Genomic DNA, 17,299 nt, shown 5'->3' with positions numbered 1-17,299 from the left:
GCATTCGGAAATAAAACGGAAAACACATATTTTCAAAGCTGCATTTAATGTGTATACAATCTTGTTATAGTACATTATGTTACTATGTTTTTTTTTTTTACTTAGTTGAATGGGATTTTAAAATGGGTTTCACCCAAAATCAACCATCGGAGAAAAACATGAATCAGCAGGGCATCCTTTTTGTGGTTATTATTATTTTATTAAACATACTCAGACTGTCCTGATCAGGCACATACACATCATACATACTGTGACGGATCGTTCAACAGAAAGACAAGGATCTTAGTGTAGAACAGTGCAAATGGTGAATCAAACAAAACAATAAGGTCCAAACAAAAAAAAATCCCTCGACGACATACAGCTACTGCTCCTGTTAAAGAAAACAGAAAACAGCCACATAAGCCTTGATTGGCATAAACAATGACACAGTGTAATGATAGTAGAGTTAAGGAAAGATGTGTATTTTTAGACCAAACAAACCTTTTCGCTGCTGTGCAGCATATAAAATGACCTCAGGTCATTCTGACAGTTGGCATATGCCATGCCGAGTCCTGTTCCTGAGCCAAATGAAATGGGCCAGGTGTGCCCTACAAAAGAAACCGATACTTTATCCCTTCCCAAGCACAGTGGTATAAAAAAACATACTATAGATTATTACCTTTTTCATTTAGCGTTCATTTAAGTGTAATAAACCATGAAGATACAAACATATAGGTACATTTACTTGAAATATGCCAACCCACAGTAAGTGCTGGTGCATTAGTTTTAATGAACTGAATCCCTTTACAATATTTGTTAGTCAGGTTTAAAACACCCATGTTTTTTTGTTTGATGGCCAGGTGCAAGCAAAAAAGGTGGAATTTTAGTCTTTTGAGCTTAATTAAAGCTTCAAGATACAGCAACAATTATTTTTGAAATACTTACGTTTAAAGAAGAGAACAGAAAAAACGATTCCTAACCCCAGACCAGTGCCTGAAAAGGAGGGGGGAAACAGTTATGACATGGAAGGAAGGCAATGTAACTTTGGCTGTTCAATTAAAACGCATCTTTATTTATCTATTGCGTGCATGCTGACTCATTCTGACTCGGACTTATGGACATTTAAATAATGTATTCTATATTTTTCATGTAGCCATAACAAAAGCTTTGTTGCTTTGTAACGCAATACCTTTTTACAAATAGCCTATGTGGACAAAATGTAAATCTCATTCTGACAGTAGGATGGCGGCAAGTGACGTCAGAGTATTTTCCCCATATGTGTGTCTGAAACTAGTCAATGTTGGGTGACGTTTCCTCCCACTGTGTCGAAGACATAGGTCGAAGACTACACCGTTCAGTACCTCACTCTATGATGCTGTGTCAAATACGTCAAACAAAACTCTGTTCATATATCTGTTATATGTCATCCCACTCCCTGACGCAATTTCTAAAGGGAGCTATTACCTAAAACATTTTACAAAGTTTACATGGTATTACAATACATGTTTTATAAGTATGCCGAATTCAGGAATGGGAACTGTTACATCGTAAAAACGCAATTGTTTAACGTTAGATTAACATTGCGTAATGAACTGCACAAGAAAGCATCTAGTTATCATTTTCTGAATGGCGCTCCTACTTCTTTCTCACAACATCTAAGTGAAACCAAAGAAATCACGACTAACCGTATGGTAAACTCTAATGAAACTAAATAATTAAGTCTAATTGTGTCTATAAAATAAATAAATCGATATGGTCACTCGGGTGTCCTTTACAAGCCCTCTACTAGTAGCTAGTAGTTAGCCTTTCGCCCAGTCAATGACAGTAGTGAACTACAGTGATAACTGTAGCTTATTTGGTCTTAAATCCGGGACATACAATGCAGTTAAAAGGGGAATACTCTGAGATATTTACCGAGTTTAATGGCACCGTCAGCCAGGCATCGGTCCCACTTTTTCGCCAGCTCCTTCTCAGACATGCTGTACAGTAGCTAGCTCCTTTCAAGTGTCAATGCAGCTCTGGTGATACATTCAAGTGCTATTGGAAATATGGGTTTTCCTATTATTTTAACGGAGGGAAAACGTGATTAAATGCATGCATTGTTTGGCCTTATCTGTCAAACTGGGAAATTAAAATGTTATTCACCGGCTTGATTTTTTTGATGAAATATATGAGGGGAAAAAAACACCCTTTAAAAGGCTAAAGTTCGTTTATGTATGTACGTGAACGCACCATTACACCATCTTGCAAACCTCGCGATGACTTTAAAACTAAAGCGGCTGGATGTCGCCACCTTGCGGTAAAGAATAGAAAGATAATTCACAGTCATTTCTATGTTATGGCAACAACAACAAAATCACAAATACAATATATTTTATTTTCTGAATGAAATATCATTTGACACAGATCAGTACACCGTCATGAAGTCATTACAGCATGTTCACGTTATTAACACAGATTTCCTGAGATGACAATACACAATTACTGACACAAAAACTTGGCAAGTTTTAAGATTGTTACCATAAATAATGATGAGCCATCAGCTGGGCCACCTTATATATGAATTCTACAAACAGACGTATTAAATTCATTAAATGATAAACAATCACATACAAATTATTCACTTCTCAGCAGGCAAACCGTGTGAAAAAGCCAAAACTCATCTGGTTGGCAGAGTGATTTTGAAGCACAGCCTTTTAAAATAGTGAACACTACAAGTTGGCTTCTTTATGGACTTCAAGTGGACTCATATGAGGGCTGGTTATGAGTATTTACACAGTGATTGTGTGAGAACAGCAAAGGGGCACCAAAGAGGTAGAAACGTGTCCTTGAGAAAAAAATATATCTTTGGCCAAAAACTAAATAAATCCCCTTTTACTGACTTTACTCCCCTAAACGTGAATCTTAGGCTAGCCACAATTGAATACTTGTAAGTGATAATACACATACTGTACATATGACACCAATAGCTATTGTCCAGGTACCTCCATGTAAGTGCACCTGATAGCCAGGATGTTGTGTTTAAGTGGACTCCGCTACAAAAAATATGCTGCATTCCATCCTATGTAAAAAAATAATGTAGTGAACACAGTCAATAGATCATCCACCCTGTCTCCTTGTCCTGAAGCACTTGCCCCACCCACAGTTCACACTGAAGCTGCTCTGATCACTAGTCGGACTCTGGTTGAGAGAACTTTTCTTCTTCTGCTGCTGCTGCTGCTGCTGCTGGTGCTGGTGCTGCTGCTGCTGCTGCTGCTGCTGCTGCTGCTGCTGCTGCTGCTGCTGCTGCTTCTGGCTGGCTGTTTTCTTCTTTCGCTGTCTTCACAAAGCTCTTGCTGAAGGTCATGAGATCTCGAAGCTCTTTGTTCTCAATCTGAAGGAGACATAATAACCACAGATTTATGGGAAAATGTCCAGATGGAATTATTTAGAGGTAAACAAACAATCAAATCAAGTAATATGATTAGTTTATAGCCCTAGACTTTACATGCTGCTTAGCTTCAGAGTCACCTATGCCAACACGGAAAATGTTACTGCTCCGAAGCAACAATGTTAGCTAGCTAAAACCTGCTACAAAGTGGAAACATTTAACGTTAAAGTATATAGAGAAGTGCATTGAAAAGGGCGAATCTTTGTAATGCACTTAGCAGAGCTTTGTAAAGATGAAGTTTGACAATCAATGTTGCCCAGAATATGCAAGGATGCAGGAATGCAGTAGAAAGATACTAACTACCGCTTCAGTAGCACTACAACACACACATAATGAAATGGGTCTTGACACTAAATAAATGAAGTCTTAAGTGGTCACAATTGTGAAACCACTCTCCAGAGCCAACCAGGAAAGTAGAGCAACATCCTTGCCATGGTAAGCAACACAGAGACAGTATCAGTGTGTATTTCTAGCTAAACCTCCCCATACAAAATATTGATTCACTCAAAAACATCAACAACAAACATCATGTTAAAGTTGTTCCTGATTTTACAGAAGCACTTACCTCTAGTTGAGCGAGCCTCTCTCGAACAGAGCAGTAATGCTGATCGTCCACCTGCACCGCTTTTCTCATCACCTGACCCATCTCGCATATCCGCTCCACCTGGTTCTGCACTTCCTGGAGAACAGACCACAAACTAATTGTTTTACCAGTTTTAGTATAACTTTAGATTTAGTCCATCCATTTAGATTCTTAACCAAATGAGAACGTTCGAAAACAGCAAGGGTACCTTAGCGTGGTTCTCGTGGAGGTTGAGCACAGGTTTGGTGTCCAGCTCCTTTCTGGCCATCATCAGCTGGAGCATCTGCTTGCGGTAACGACCCATGATCAACTCTAGTGCGTACTGGTGTTCTTCAAGAGATAACCATAGTTCTGCAGGGAAAGTCGAGAAGATTTTTAGCAAAGATATCAAAACAATAGCTAAAAAATGAACAGGATGAAGTGTATTTTGGTATATATTTTTTAACCTTTATTCTCCTGCTGCAGGTCCTTGATTTGAGTGTTTTCCTGAGACAGAAGGACATGAGGCTTGTATTTTGTCAGCTCCTGAATCTCTGAAGCGTCTTCTGTATGCTAAGAGAGAGGAATGATGAAGAACAGAAAGATGTATTGCTTTTTTCAAATTTGTTGTGAGATAGAGGAAAATATAAACTCAAAAACAAATTACAAAAGGATTTCATTCTTAAAAATACAGTATCAGTATGATAAGGTAAACTGGTACTAGTGAAATGCTCCAAAGGAGGCAGTCATACACATATACAAAACATTTATGATAAAGCTTTTTGAAAAATGTATGGCGTTTGTGTAAAATGGGCTACAAAATTGCCCAACAATGAGCAATGTTTTTCATCAAGAGATACTTTTATGATTGTTTAACGTTATCAGAAGAAGCATTTGCGAAATTGTGGGCTGTTAGTTATATTGTATTAATGTTTTCTACAATGAATGGGTAAGTGATACAGTTGGAAATCAGGAGTTTCTGTTGCACCACTGCTGTGTGTTTGCCACTGAGCAGTACAGCACTTGAATGAACTCTGATTGTGGAAATAATCGTCCTTACCTTGTCTGGAATGGCATTTCCCACCTCTTTCATGCCCTGCACTCTCTGGTTTAAGGCCCCAGACTGCTCTATCAGCCCCTCAGCGGCCGTGTCGTGCTCTTTCAGCCTCTCGAGAAGTGTCCGGGCATCCCCCAACACTTTCTCCAAAGTGCAGGCCATTTCTGGAAACTGACAGCTCCTGTGTGCAACGTAAACAAGCTACTCGACACTGCAAGAGGGATTGAAATACTTCGCAGTGTTAGCTTTGGTTGCTATCTAGCCTTAACCAGCCGCGGCAGCTGCAATGCCGTTATAGCGACGTATACAACCTATTGCGGGCCTTCGTTAATATGTGTCGGAATACAGATTAAGTACAGTATAACAAATAAAAAGTGCTCTTTCTGTGTTGTTGTCAAGTGCGCCGTTTCCGTGTGAGACTGGACAAAACGTCACTTCCGCCTCGTCTTCTTCGCTTTAATTAAAAGGAAACCAACTTCAGGATAGATACCGCCATCTACTGGACAGATTAAATGGAGGTTTGAAACAGTTAAAACTGGCAGATTTATTTAACCTGTGAAAAATCATGGTTATGATTAAAATAAAAAGTGAAAAAACAATGCTGCTGTACAGGAGGGGAAGCATTTTATTTTTTATAAATTCTTATAAAAGTGTATGTCTTGTAATTGCACTGTTGAGGAAAACTGTGACCTAAGTTTTTCATTCATTGCATAACTATACCGTAGTTGTGTATGACATGACAATAAATCTTTGAATCTTGAATGAATACCCAGGTAACTTTGTAAAAATCCAGACTAAAATAAGTAGAAATGTATGAAATTGAGGCTTTAAAATATTTCAATTGAAACCAATGAACTTTAAAAACTGCCTGAAGTCAAAAGTGTGCATTTACAAAAGCATTAATTGTATTCCTAATGTATTGTCTCACCAACATGTCCACGGTGAAAACATTCATGATGTGTTAAATGTGTGGTTGTTTTTTAGCTTTCCATTGCTGTGTACGTGCCCTTGTGTCATAATGAATGGTACCTCACTTTTTATCCATGACTTTGTTGATGCTTTTGCTATCTTGCCTGCCTCTCAAAAATACGATCCTGGTAACAACAAAATAAAGTATACTTTATTTATTCAGGAATTCACATTGAGATTTAAATCCCATTACAAAAAAAACCTAATACCACAGAACAACAAAAAAATTAATACAAAAGATAATATAATATTGAAAATGGTATTGATAAAAAAATATATGATACAATAGCAAATATATGCATATCCTACATATTATGCAGATTGTGACATTTAGCATTTAAACCTATCATCTAAAACAGTCACAGTTTCTCAAGAGAACCGTAAAAATGTTTTTATTGTATTATTTATTGAGATGTCAACACAATTTAGAATTAGTTGATGAACACGTTAAATCAACCATCAAACGTATATTAATTAGTTGAGGTATTATCAGAATTTCAATTCTCCACAGGTTCATTCCATATTATCAAAAGAACGAAGCAATAGGTGAACGTCCTTAAATAACATTTCTCTTACAATCGATATTGTTCTTGAACACACTCCCAAGATGCAACGTGTGGCCTCAGAAACTCTACTACGGGAGAAGAACAGTTACTGTCGGAAGATTAAATGAGATAACGAGTCCAGTTGTCTGGATACAGGGAATTACTGTATTTCGAGCAAGTCAGCGCGTAACTGTCTGCTTTGTAGTCAAGATAGTAAGTCATAGAAAATATTCCCATCATGATCATAGAAGTATGCCCAGTTCTCGATGGATCATTGCGAGACAGCAATAATGGTTAGTCATCCCTCGCTCAGCGGCAGTGGCCACTCTTTTATTTCCAGGCTCTCTGGACATCCCAACGTTCTGAAATATCGCGGTATCTGTCTCCCTAATCACTACGTAATGTGCCGTGCTGCTTCTAGCGGCGCTGGTGACAGTGCTGAAAGCTGTTGGGGTAAGTTTTATTAGTTATACAGCTTTATATTCCTTTTCGAACATGGGTTTGAACTATGTCATTACAATGTGTAGCTTTCTCTTCCAGCGGGCCTTTAAAATTGAACAGGGTATGAAGCACTTTGTAATACGCAGAGCTCGGGCCTGGGTGGGGGCAGCCTTATTTTTCCTCACCATAAATCACCACACAAGGACCAGCAGCATGCTAGCTAACTGTAGCCGCTATTAGCCTTTTAGCACAGTGAATGGCTTAGCAACATTGTTAACAATACACAAAAGTAACTTTGTATTTCTAAAATAAGTAATGCTACCAATGAGACGACACGCATGGGAAACAAATGGCTGTTGGTGACAGACGCGGTGTAATTGAGGACGTGACTCTTATCGTTTGTCATAGCTTCTTTGTTGTCCCGTCCTCGTGCCGTTAGCTCTGATTACGTTATCTTAATGTTATTTGTGTATGTACAGTATACACTCTGATGGTGACATTTGTATTTCACCCGGAGTTCAAATATATTACAGTTCGTGGCACCTATAATATCCTAAATAAAGGTCCGATCTTTCCGTCGCCAGTCGCTTTCTTAACCACCAGTCCAAACCCTCCTTCTGTCAGTCTAACCAAATTAATATTATAATGTACGTTTCTTGTTATCGGAGGGCAGTGCGCGGTGCTACCCAGTTCCACAAAACAGGACTTTTAATAAAATGTATGTCCATAACTATTTTAATGACAGCTACCAAATTAAACGCAATACCCAGGTGCTAGTTAAAAGCCTCACGTATACCTCTATTACGTTTTAAATACTTAAAAATTAGCTAAAAATATTAAATAGACAGTTTTTGGTTTGGAAATTTTGTTTGATTTTCTTGGTGTACAAGAATAACCTGATTGTGTGCTTACTTTCCGTTAACTTTTGACCATACTACAAGCCACGTTACTTGTGATATGAGGCAATAACTAAAATGCCTAATTTGCTAACTATTTAAGCTAACCTGTGGCCTAATAAGCATGTCGCAGTAAATTAATTTAACATTTAACAAAGTCGGAAACGCCCGGGGGTACTGGCTGTTTACGACTTTAGCGTTAGCATGATGCTAATCTGTGTGGTTGTTTGTCCACACAAGGTCATTAAGCTGATTCATACTTATCTGTTGTGTGCGTTGGTTTGATTTACAAGCAGTATATGTGTGAAACAAAACCAATATTCGATGTTTTGGTAGGTGATTTAGAGTTGGAGCTGTGTTTAGCTGCTAGCTTAGTTGTGACGTTTTCTACATCGTTGCATGCCGCAACGTGTTGGATCAGGCCTTATTAGTGGTTCCTGCAGAGGCTAGCGGATTGCTAGGAAGTCACATGGTTGGTACTGTCAGGACGGCTGTTGTTCGGGACCAGGGACGCGCCGTTGCCTTTTTAATAGGACGTACTGTGGTCCGTGTCTTTTATTGTTTAATGATTTTTTAAAGTGTACTTTTGTTCTTAAACGGCCAATTGGTGCTGGTGGTTTAGTGGGTGTTATGTTTTTTTCTCTCTTCGCGTCGTCAAAAGCTGAGAAGGAATAACAGAAAATCTTCCTCAAGGTTGTTTTCCCTGAAGAATTGCCCCTTTTCATCACTCAAAACCTTTACCCCACTTAACACATCCCTTTTTGTGATAACTAGCTTCTCTGTTTGTTATATGACTAGGATTCACAGCTTTAGTCCCCATGGGTATATGATTTATCTGAGCCTTGCACATGTAAACAAAACACAAAAGTGACATTGTTGCTTAATCCAGATTTTAGATTTAGATATGAATATCCAGGAGGCTATTTCAAAGATACAACAATCTCTCCATTGCTCGAATCAGATTTTTTTTAATAACATTATAATTTGAATGTTTCGGGAAGTGCGTGGGATGAGTCATTGCGACACACTCGCAGCAGAATAAATATCATGTGTCCTGGGTTGGCTCACCCAGCTTGCTTTCAAAGCTGCTGCGTATTTAGGTCAACAACAAACACTCTAACCTACTGATGGAGATCAGTCTCTGATTTTCAAATTTAAAATGTATGCACATGAATGTAATTAATCTATTAGCTCGTAGGGCCTCAGAGACACACTGAACATTTACAATAAGTGTGCAACAGTTGATAGTTTAAGTACAAAACAACAGGGCCCTGGTCAGAGATGGTGCCATAAATATTATGGCATGCACGAAGGCTTGCTGACCCTAACCCACAGCTACTAGCTTCCTGGCATTTCCGGGCATCTGAGGATAACCTTTTTTACATAAATGTAATTCTGTGGCAAGGAATAGTGATTTGAAAAAAAAAGGAAAAACTTCAAGCCACTGGCCCCACTTTATTTTTCTTATCAGTTTACAGTAAAATAATTCAATATATTTGTGTCATTGCAGACACTTGAAGAACTAAGGCATTTGGTTCGGTCACTCTTGATGTTTTTGTTATGTTGATGCCTAAATTAATCCGTTCTGCCCAGCTAACCACATTTTTTCAACTCCAACAGTATGAAGTGAAACGGAACTGAATTTTTGTACCATCCGCAACTGCTTCAAGTTCAGATCATAACAAAGAAACTGAAGATAAAACTCCCAAAACAAAAGCAAAGTTGCAACACTGAAGACGCATAGAAAACCAACCAACCAACCGATCACTTCAAGGGTTTAAAACGCAAGAAGTAACCAAATCCTGAAACGACCAAAGAAGACGCCCATCAGCCCAATTGAAACGCAACAGAGAAGCAAACCTATGCCCAAGCATATTCTGAGAAGACTAACTGATCTGAAACCAGAAGTTTGTGCCTACTCAACAGCTTTGACAAAGCACATGTCCCAACGCTGCTCCTAGCCCTCCTCATCCTCACCACATCACCGACTCACCACCGGGGTGTGGAGTGGGCTGCTACCTGCTAGTTTTATTTCCCCCCCATAGTTACCCCCCTCTTTTCCTTTTCTCGACTCTACTGTTTTCATTGTACATTTCCTTTTTTTACAGCAGTGTTTATGCACCTGCGTTTGCCTTTTTTCTGCTAGATTTCTGCCCCTCTTTTTTGCTTTATGCAACCATCTAGAACTTGTGCCAGAAACCTGTAACAAGTGTGTGTGCGTGTGTGTGTTCAACTGTGTGCGTGAAGAGATCTGCAGAAACGACAACATCACTGAGATCCTGAGAATTACAAGAGTAAACGCAACGAATAAAGGTGGGTGTCAGTTATTATTCCCTTCATAACATGAGGCCTGTCATGTTAACGAGAATTGTACTTTTAAATTATTAACTTTTGATTTCATTTCTCATGTTTTGAATGATCCCCCTCTCCAATATGCTGAATACATTTCCCTTTATCGGGTTTAACGATCCAGATAACAAATCTGATGTAATTTGGGTATGATTCAGTAAATAACATTGGTAAATTCCCTATTTGTACACATTTGTTGTACATACTACTCCATTTATGTCTGTACATCTGTATCACTGTGATTCAGTTTGACCAGCTGCGCTGATTTCATGCAGCAATCCTGTGGTTGTTATTTATTTTTTGTCACTGATCATAAGGAGTGCATTTGTCCTCTTTGTCAAAGTTGGATGTTGTTCAAGCAAACCGACATGTCTGCTAATATTTTCACAATTTATAAACTATTTGTCATCAATTACAATTTGAAGACTCTCAATTTTTAAATAGCAACATCAGCTAATAATCTCACAGATATAGAAACGAAAGCAGCTGCTTCAATGCTTGTTTTGAAATCAACCTTGTATATGAATTCCTCTTTGCACATGACTCCACTCATGTGGAATGAGTATGATAAGTGATAGATTAGAATGTTGATCATGCCACTGACCTCTACATTGTCACTTGCTAAAGATAACTTCTCCAAACACAAGCCAGCTGAACTGAAGCTACACTTCCTCCAAACAGTTAAGCTGGTTATTGAATTTAGATTGAGAATGACTTAAATGCTTTCCCACACCCAGCCCACCCTTTTCCTTATTCTGTGGTTTTAAAAGCCATATCCTCTCTGATTTTTGCCTTTTCAACTTCCTAATTCCGGGAAGCCCACAGCTATTTGTCTTTTTTGTCTTGTGGCACACTGGCTGACCTATCTGCCTTACCCGTTATGTTTGTTCCTCTCTTCACCCCTGCAGACATCCAGCGGTGTATCATTGGGTGGTCATATAAAATAGAACTTTAGAAGTCAAGCAAAAAAAAAACCTCCAAACAAGTAATACAAGTTCAGCAAGTGCTTGAGCAAGTTCGGTCCGAGTTTATGGGAAAATATGGGCAGCCCCTGGAAAGGCTTTGTTGAGTTTACCTTGCCTGCGTCGCCACCCACCGCATTTGTTAGCGCTGACCTGAGCAGCACATCCCCTGTCGGACTCAGCCTGTCGCCGTATGGCCGATCCGTAAGTTCCACCTTCCCACCTCTTTTCTACGTGACCCACCCCCATCGAACACCCATCCACCCACCTTGCCCTGCATCTCTCTGCTGTGAATGGCCTAACTTTCTTCATCCTTTTCGGGCTCCCGAGACTAGCCTATACTTAGTTTTATTGTTGCAGGGTGAGGGGTGTTCTGCTTTTTTAATAAACTCCTTAAGAGGCGTTTTTTTTTTCTTCCCCACCCATTTTTACTTCGCAATCCAGTAAAATATTTTCTCAGTTCGTAACTTCATTCAAATTCTGGCGAGTTCTGATCAACTTCATAACTGTTGGTCCTGCTATATAGTAAAATAAATGATATGGTTAATATCTGAAGTACTTGCCCATCATCTTTAAACTTAAGTCCTCGCTATCTCAGAGACCAAATTGTTTTTTACTGCACAGGCAACCAAATCATGCGTGCCTTTGTACTCTTAAATGTTCCGCATTTAAAGACCATATAAGGGTAAAATGCCTCCATTCTAGGTTATATCTTCTGTTGGTGCTTTGTTGAAGTGCAGTACAGGGCTCTAACAGAAGAGGCTTCTCTGGGACCCCCTCCCCATAACCCATCACCGTCTCTGTCCACTGTAGATGCATCACTCCTTTGACCTGTCATTTGCATTCCAATCTCCATCTTCAGTAGTTTTAACTCCCTCGACCTTGAGTAACATTTGCGATAATCAAACCACTTCACTTTAACTTTTCTGCGCAGAGGTTGGTTAAGTTTTGTTGTAATGTGAGATTGTCATGGTAGCAGTTCCATTGTTACGTCAGTGTGACGTTAGGATTAGTGATGAGCTGAATTAAATAAAAACATTGCATTGGAGAACTCTTTTTAAATACAAGAACATTTTATATGGTGCGAAGGGTTAGTAATGTATATTGGGCCCCTAAAATAGTCAGGGTCAAACACTGGTTCTTGTTCACTATGACGGCAGTTCCAAAGATACTGTATTTTATAATATTTGGCTGGATAACTGTTTTTTGGGTAATGAGCAAACTACATATGATGTCTGGAAACGGTTAATTTGAAAGAAAATGCTATAAAGGCTATGACTATGCTCCTTTTCAAAGCTGTTGCCTCCTCCCAACAGCATATGCAAGTCCTACCCCCAGTGTCAGAAATGGAAAGAGGCTCCTCTGAGCCTCCAGTGGCTCACAACACTGGCTCTGCCCCATCTACCTCTACCGCTCCCATGACTATCCCCCGCTGCTCCTCCCTCTCATGCCACCCCCATCCAGGAAGTAAAAAACACAAGCGGACCCCCCTGTATCAGAGATCAGTAAGGGGACATGCTCTGGAGTTGCCCATGCTGACTTTTAACATCCCTGTGGTCAGCTGTTTTGTCGTGATGTTTTGATAACCGCATGGTTTGTAGGTGCGTGAGTCTAACCAGTATGTAGTGACAGATTTTGACGAGTGAGTTTTATCGATACACTAGTTGGTTAGTAGAGGAAGAACAGTTCTTTAGTGTTTAACCAGATCTGCATGAACGTTTTGTCAGCGCTAACATGGTTTGGGACTCAAATCGCTTGTCAAATTCAGGAATCTTTTTAACTTTAAGTGCATAACACTTGTAAGAAACTAGGAAGAGCCGTAGAGTGTGGTTAGTGTTATTTATTTTATTTCGTTCAATGGGACCTTTTATCCTAAAATTCCACTTTGGCATTATTTACATCTCCATTGTTGGCCAGAAAGCTCCCAGAAGAATATAATTTAGCTTAAATGTTGCTTTTTCCACCCTTCCTCCTTTCTCCTAAAGTTTGTGGTACCTGCATGTTTTTAAAGTGCATTTGTTGTTTGGTATTTGAGGTTGGCATCAACCATTGCATTAAACTGCAACATACTTTAGTTTTTTTGTTAAGCTTCACTATTGAATACATTTTAACACTTGCTTCTCCTCTTCCCCAGATGAGTTTTGACCCAGGCATGCTCCATAACAATGGACATACTGCGTACGCTAACGGAACAGGGCCTGGCATTAGAGAGACTGGTGTGGTTGAGAAGCTCCTGACCTCTTATGGGTTCATCCAGTGCTCTGAACGCCAGGCTCGTCTCTTCTTCCACTGCTCCCAGTACAATGGCAACTTGCAGGAGCTCAAAATAGGAGGTGAGAGGCCTTGGATTTTTCTACCATTTATACATACTTAACTTGTTGAAAAGAAGCTTTAAAGATCAATTAAGATTTCAGTCCTGGTTTATGTGGGGACACCCTATTAACTGGTGGTAACCGCAGTTGACGTTTGATACTACAGTTCTCAGATCTATATATGTATGTATGAATGATAAAATCCCATAAGTGATTGCTGTCTTGTTTTTGTAGATGCCTATTTAACAAAGAATAGTCTCCGGTGTCAAGCTTTGTCAAAGAAATGTTGAATTTTTTTGTGTGACTACCTCGAAATAAAAGTACATTTGTTTGTTAAACAATTGAATGCTTTCAATGTGAAGGCGCAACAGTGGGAATGTGCATTTTGACATGAATAGGGACACTGATATCCAATTTGTAATACTGGGAATCAGTGAAAATGGCAGGACTTTTATCATAGGACTATCCGCTCAATAACTATTGTGATACCTTATTATATAATAACAGACATCCACTAAAATGAAAATCTTGATTTCCACTCTTAAAGTTGTCTATTATTAAAAGTGTGCTAAGTGTTTGCTGTTCTGCTGCTTCTCTCTCCTCAGATGATGTAGAGTTTGAGGTATCCTCTGACAGGCGCACTGGCAAGCCCATAGCAGTGAAGCTGCTAAAGATAAAGCCAGAGGTGCTGCCAGAGGAGCGCATCTCGGGCCAGGTGGGGCCAGACCTGCACGCCTATCCCTTTACTGTGCTGCATGGTTATATTCATCCAGTTAAGGAACACCATTTTATTTTTGGTTCTGTCGTTGTCTGTCAAATAATATTTATATGGCCCATTGTGTTTTTTTGGGCAGAAGATGTTAATGTGCATACATTGTTAAATCCCCCCCCCCCCCCCCCCCCTCCTCCTCCTCTTCTAATTCATTTGAACATGTCCCATCAAGATTTACAATTCTTTTAAATTTAAAACTGGCTTTGTGTGCTTACATGCATGTTTGCTGGAGGTCCCGAATGTCTATAGAACAAATATGGTCAAGTGATCAATTTAATGGCTGAGTGGGTGTATTCACTTCTCTGTGAATACCCACTGCAACTAATATGGCGCAGTCACTCAAACCTAAACAAATCCTATATGTAGCAGTCTGCTATTATGCATCTAGGTCCACATACAGAGCACAATTTGACTCCAAACTCTGATTCACTGATTGAATTCACTCACTAAGTTATTTAGACACTTTAGCAACATGCTACATATTTCATGCAACAATGCAAAGCTGTGGGTGATGCACCACATTTGTGACACTTGATATAGTTGTTACTGTATACATTTGAATTTAAGCCATTTACCCGTGACATTTTGAAAAATAAGCCATTTCATCCATCACATGTCCAGAAATATTTTAATTGGGCTATGTAATTACATTTAATACCGAACCTACGATTGGCAAAGGGAAATGCTAATAACCCCCTCTGCTTATTCCTCCCTTTTCCATAGGTTGTCTCTTCAATCCCAGTGCACTTGGATGGAAAGTCTGCACCGGGCCAGGTTCCCACTGGCAGTGTTTGTTATGAAAGAAATGGGGTAAGTGGCATGGATTATAGATCAGCGAAATGCAGGATGTTTTTAAAACTTCAGCCTTTCTTGATGACTTTTTTTTAACAATCATTTTTTTTTTTTTGACAAATGTTTTTATTGTCTTTTTTCAGTTACAGTACAAAAATACAAAACAAAACACATCAATAGGCACAACAATAGGCATATAAGGCACTTGAAAAAAAAAATGCAGATATTAGTGGTATAGTGCTGGTTTGATAACCAACTGTTACATTGTGTTTTCCTACGAAACGTAAAGAATGAAAAACATTTTACAAGCATCCACATGTTCATGTGGACATCAGTTGTATCCCACATACAAGTATTTCCTCAATACATATTGTGATTTGTTAACAAAACAAAAAGCAACAAAACTAAATAAAGCAAGAACAACAGACTACCAAGCTGTCACGAAATCATCCCCCTCAAGAAACTGCATAAATGAGCCCCAAATCTTTACAAATGTGTTATATTTCCCTTTAATGGCATATGTAAGCTTTTCCAATGCAAGGCATTGCAGTAGCCCCTCAATCCAAATTCGTTTGCTTGGTCTATGAACAGACTTCCATGATAGTGCAATTTTATGTTTAGCTTCAAGAAGACAGAATATGACCATCTTCTTACAGCTATTGCTAAGCGTACAGCTTGTTGGGAAACGACCAAGAATACAAAGTTTGGGACAGAGTGGAAGTTGTTCCTTAATAAAGATGGATACAATTGTGATAACCTCTTTCCAAAAATCTTGAATGAGGGTGCATTCCCAGAGACAATGAAACAAACTACCTTTATGAATACCACACTTGACACAAGTATCTGGCGTACTGGGGTAAATGCGATGCAATAATTCTGGAGTAAAGTATGTTCTCATCAACCATTTGTACTGGAGGAGTTTAAACCTTGTATTTATTGTTTGCACCTGGCATTGGAAGCATATATCCTGCCATTCTTCTACAGTTATATCTTCATTAAGGTCTGAACACCATGCCAATCTTTTATCCTCTGAAGATTCTTTTGTTGCATCTATGATAATCTGGTAAAATTTTGAAATTAATCCAGCTGCTCCATGTTGGTTCAGGACTGTCCTTTCCAAAGAGTTTTGTGAGGGAAGATTTACAGAGTTCTGTGTCTTTGTTATGAAGCTTCTTATCTGAAGATACTTGAAAAAGTGTTTAGGCTCAATGCCAAATCTTTGCTTGATCTCCATAAAACTTAAAAGAGTATCATTCTCATACAGATCTGAAATCTTCCTGATCCCTCTGTCTGCCCATAACTTGAAACCAAGGTCATTAGTACCTGGCGTGAAATTTCTGTTCCCCCAAATAGGTGAGAATTGGGATAGTGGAGCATTTTCCCCAAGATAATTTAACACTTCGTGCCATACTATCAGTGTATTTCTAACAAAGGGGTTTGCGGTGTGCCTTTTCAAAGTGGCTAAATTTGCAGAATAAATGTAGAGGTATAAGGGACCTTTAGAAGTTGTTGTTTCCTCCATCTTTATCCAGTGCAGTGGTGACTGATGGTCAAACCAATATGAGGCTGCTCTTAGTTGGGCAGCCCAATAGTATCCTTGGAGGAAAGGGAGTTTTAACCCACCTCTTTCATACGGTAAGTACAACAGAGTCATACGCAGCCTTGGGCGTCTATTGTTCCAAATAAAATTACAAAAAAGTTTTTTCATTTTGTTAAAGAAATTATCAGGCGGAGCGAGTGGGATGGATTGGAAAAGGTACAGGAACTTAGGAAGAATATTCATCTTCAAAACATTAATACGTCCTATCATTGAGAGTGGCAAAGATTTCCATCTGTTAATAGATTCCTCTACTGACTCAATCACTGGGTTATAGTTAGTTGGTATAACGGATTCTATTGTAGGTGTGATTTTAACTCCAAGGTATGTAAAGCTGTCCGTAATATTCCTAAAAGGAGTACTTAGTGGCGGATTCAGTCTCTCAGATTTTTTCAGAAAGAGAATTGTAGATTTAGATGCATTAACCTTGTAGCCTGAGAAGCTGCCATATGTTCCTATTAAAGTTAGTAATATAGGTATAGATTGTTTCAAGTCTGTCAAAAAAATAACTATCGTCTGCAAATAATCCTATTTTATTCTCAATATTATTAATTTTGATACCAGTTATTTGAGTGTTGCTTCTAATTGCAATCGCTAAAGGTTCGATGGCCATAACAAAAAGATGGGGAGACAAAG

The 17,299-nt window shown here is 39.0% G+C and overlaps 3 protein-coding genes across 16 annotated transcripts in view; 1 reads left to right on the top strand and 2 right to left on the bottom strand.

Annotated features, from left to right (window-relative positions):
- Positions 1-27: 27 nt before the first annotated feature.
- micos10 (mitochondrial contact site and cristae organizing system subunit 10) lies at positions 28-2,007 on the bottom strand. The gene is made up of 4 exons (XM_079678705.1): positions 1,894-2,007; positions 925-972; positions 481-587; positions 28-370 (listed from the first exon to the last, which is right to left on the bottom strand). The coding sequence occupies exons 1-4, from the start codon at positions 1,955-1,957 to the stop codon at positions 362-364; spliced, it is 228 nt and encodes a 75-aa protein (XP_079534831.1). The 5' UTR covers positions 1,958-2,007; the 3' UTR covers positions 28-361.
- Positions 2,008-2,335: 328 nt separating this feature from the next.
- On the bottom strand, positions 2,336-5,521 carry sike1 (suppressor of IKBKE 1). Its single transcript, XM_079676705.1, has 5 exons — positions 5,032-5,521; positions 4,439-4,544; positions 4,201-4,343; positions 3,975-4,088; positions 2,336-3,352 (listed from the first exon to the last, which is right to left on the bottom strand). Exons 1-5 carry the CDS (start codon positions 5,188-5,190, stop codon positions 3,149-3,151), a joined length of 726 nt encoding a protein of 241 aa, XP_079532831.1. The 5' UTR covers positions 5,191-5,521; the 3' UTR covers positions 2,336-3,148.
- Positions 5,522-6,846: 1,325 nt separating this feature from the next.
- Positions 6,847-17,299, top strand: part of csde1 (cold shock domain containing E1, RNA-binding) — a 25,949-nt gene continuing 15,496 nt past the window's right edge. For 7 of the 14 annotated variants that reach the window (XM_079676698.1, XM_079676697.1, XM_079676696.1 and 4 more), the window contains exons 1-6: positions 6,847-6,995; positions 9,500-10,192; positions 12,507-12,695; positions 13,325-13,523; positions 14,108-14,274; positions 14,998-15,084. In XM_079676698.1, the coding sequence (XP_079532824.1) occupies positions 12,510-12,695; positions 13,325-13,523; positions 14,108-14,274; positions 14,998-15,084 (639 nt within the window). In that variant the 5' untranslated portion in view covers positions 6,847-6,995; positions 9,500-10,192; positions 12,507-12,509. Of the gene's footprint in view, positions 6,996-9,499; positions 10,193-11,136; positions 11,395-12,506; positions 12,696-13,324; positions 13,524-14,107; positions 14,275-14,997; positions 15,085-17,299 lie in introns of all 14 variants that reach the window. The other 7 variants (XM_079676690.1, XM_079676688.1, XM_079676699.1 and 4 more) reach the window with 3 other exon arrangements.

The sequence above is a fragment of the Notothenia rossii genome (assembly GCF_949606895.1).
Source record: "Notothenia rossii genome assembly, chromosome: 4".
NCBI classification, from domain to species: Eukaryota; Metazoa; Chordata; class Actinopteri; order Perciformes; family Nototheniidae; genus Notothenia; species Notothenia rossii.
The sequence above is the reverse complement of the archived record's forward strand: the minus strand, read 5'-3'. Positions and strand labels throughout refer to the sequence as shown.

What these genes read in the sequence shown, in the direction of transcription:
- micos10 (XM_079678705.1), bottom strand. Translation starts at nt 1,957, where the DNA reads ATGTCTGAGAAGGAGCTGGCGAAAAAGTGGGACCGATGCCTGGCTGAC. An exon ending in TGACGGTGCCATTAAACTCG is followed by an intron (nt 973 to 1,893) that starts GTAAATATCTCA and finishes CCTCCTTTTCAG; the next exon opens with GCACTGGTCTGGGGTTAGGA. An exon ending in TTCTGTTCTCTTCTTTAAAC is followed by an intron (nt 588 to 924) that starts GTAAGTATTTCA and finishes TTTCTTTTGTAG; the next exon opens with GGCACACCTGGCCCATTTCA.
- sike1 (XM_079676705.1), bottom strand. Translation starts at nt 5,190, where the DNA reads ATGGCCTGCACTTTGGAGAAAGTGTTGGGGGATGCCCGGACACTTCTC. An exon ending in TCCACGAGAACCACGCTAAG is followed by an intron (nt 4,089 to 4,200) that starts GTACCCTTGCTG and finishes TCTGTTCTCCAG; the next exon opens with GAAGTGCAGAACCAGGTGGA. An exon ending in AGAGGCTCGCTCAACTAGAG is followed by an intron (nt 3,353 to 3,974) that starts GTAAGTGCTTCT and finishes TGTCTCCTTCAG; the next exon opens with ATTGAGAACAAAGAGCTTCG.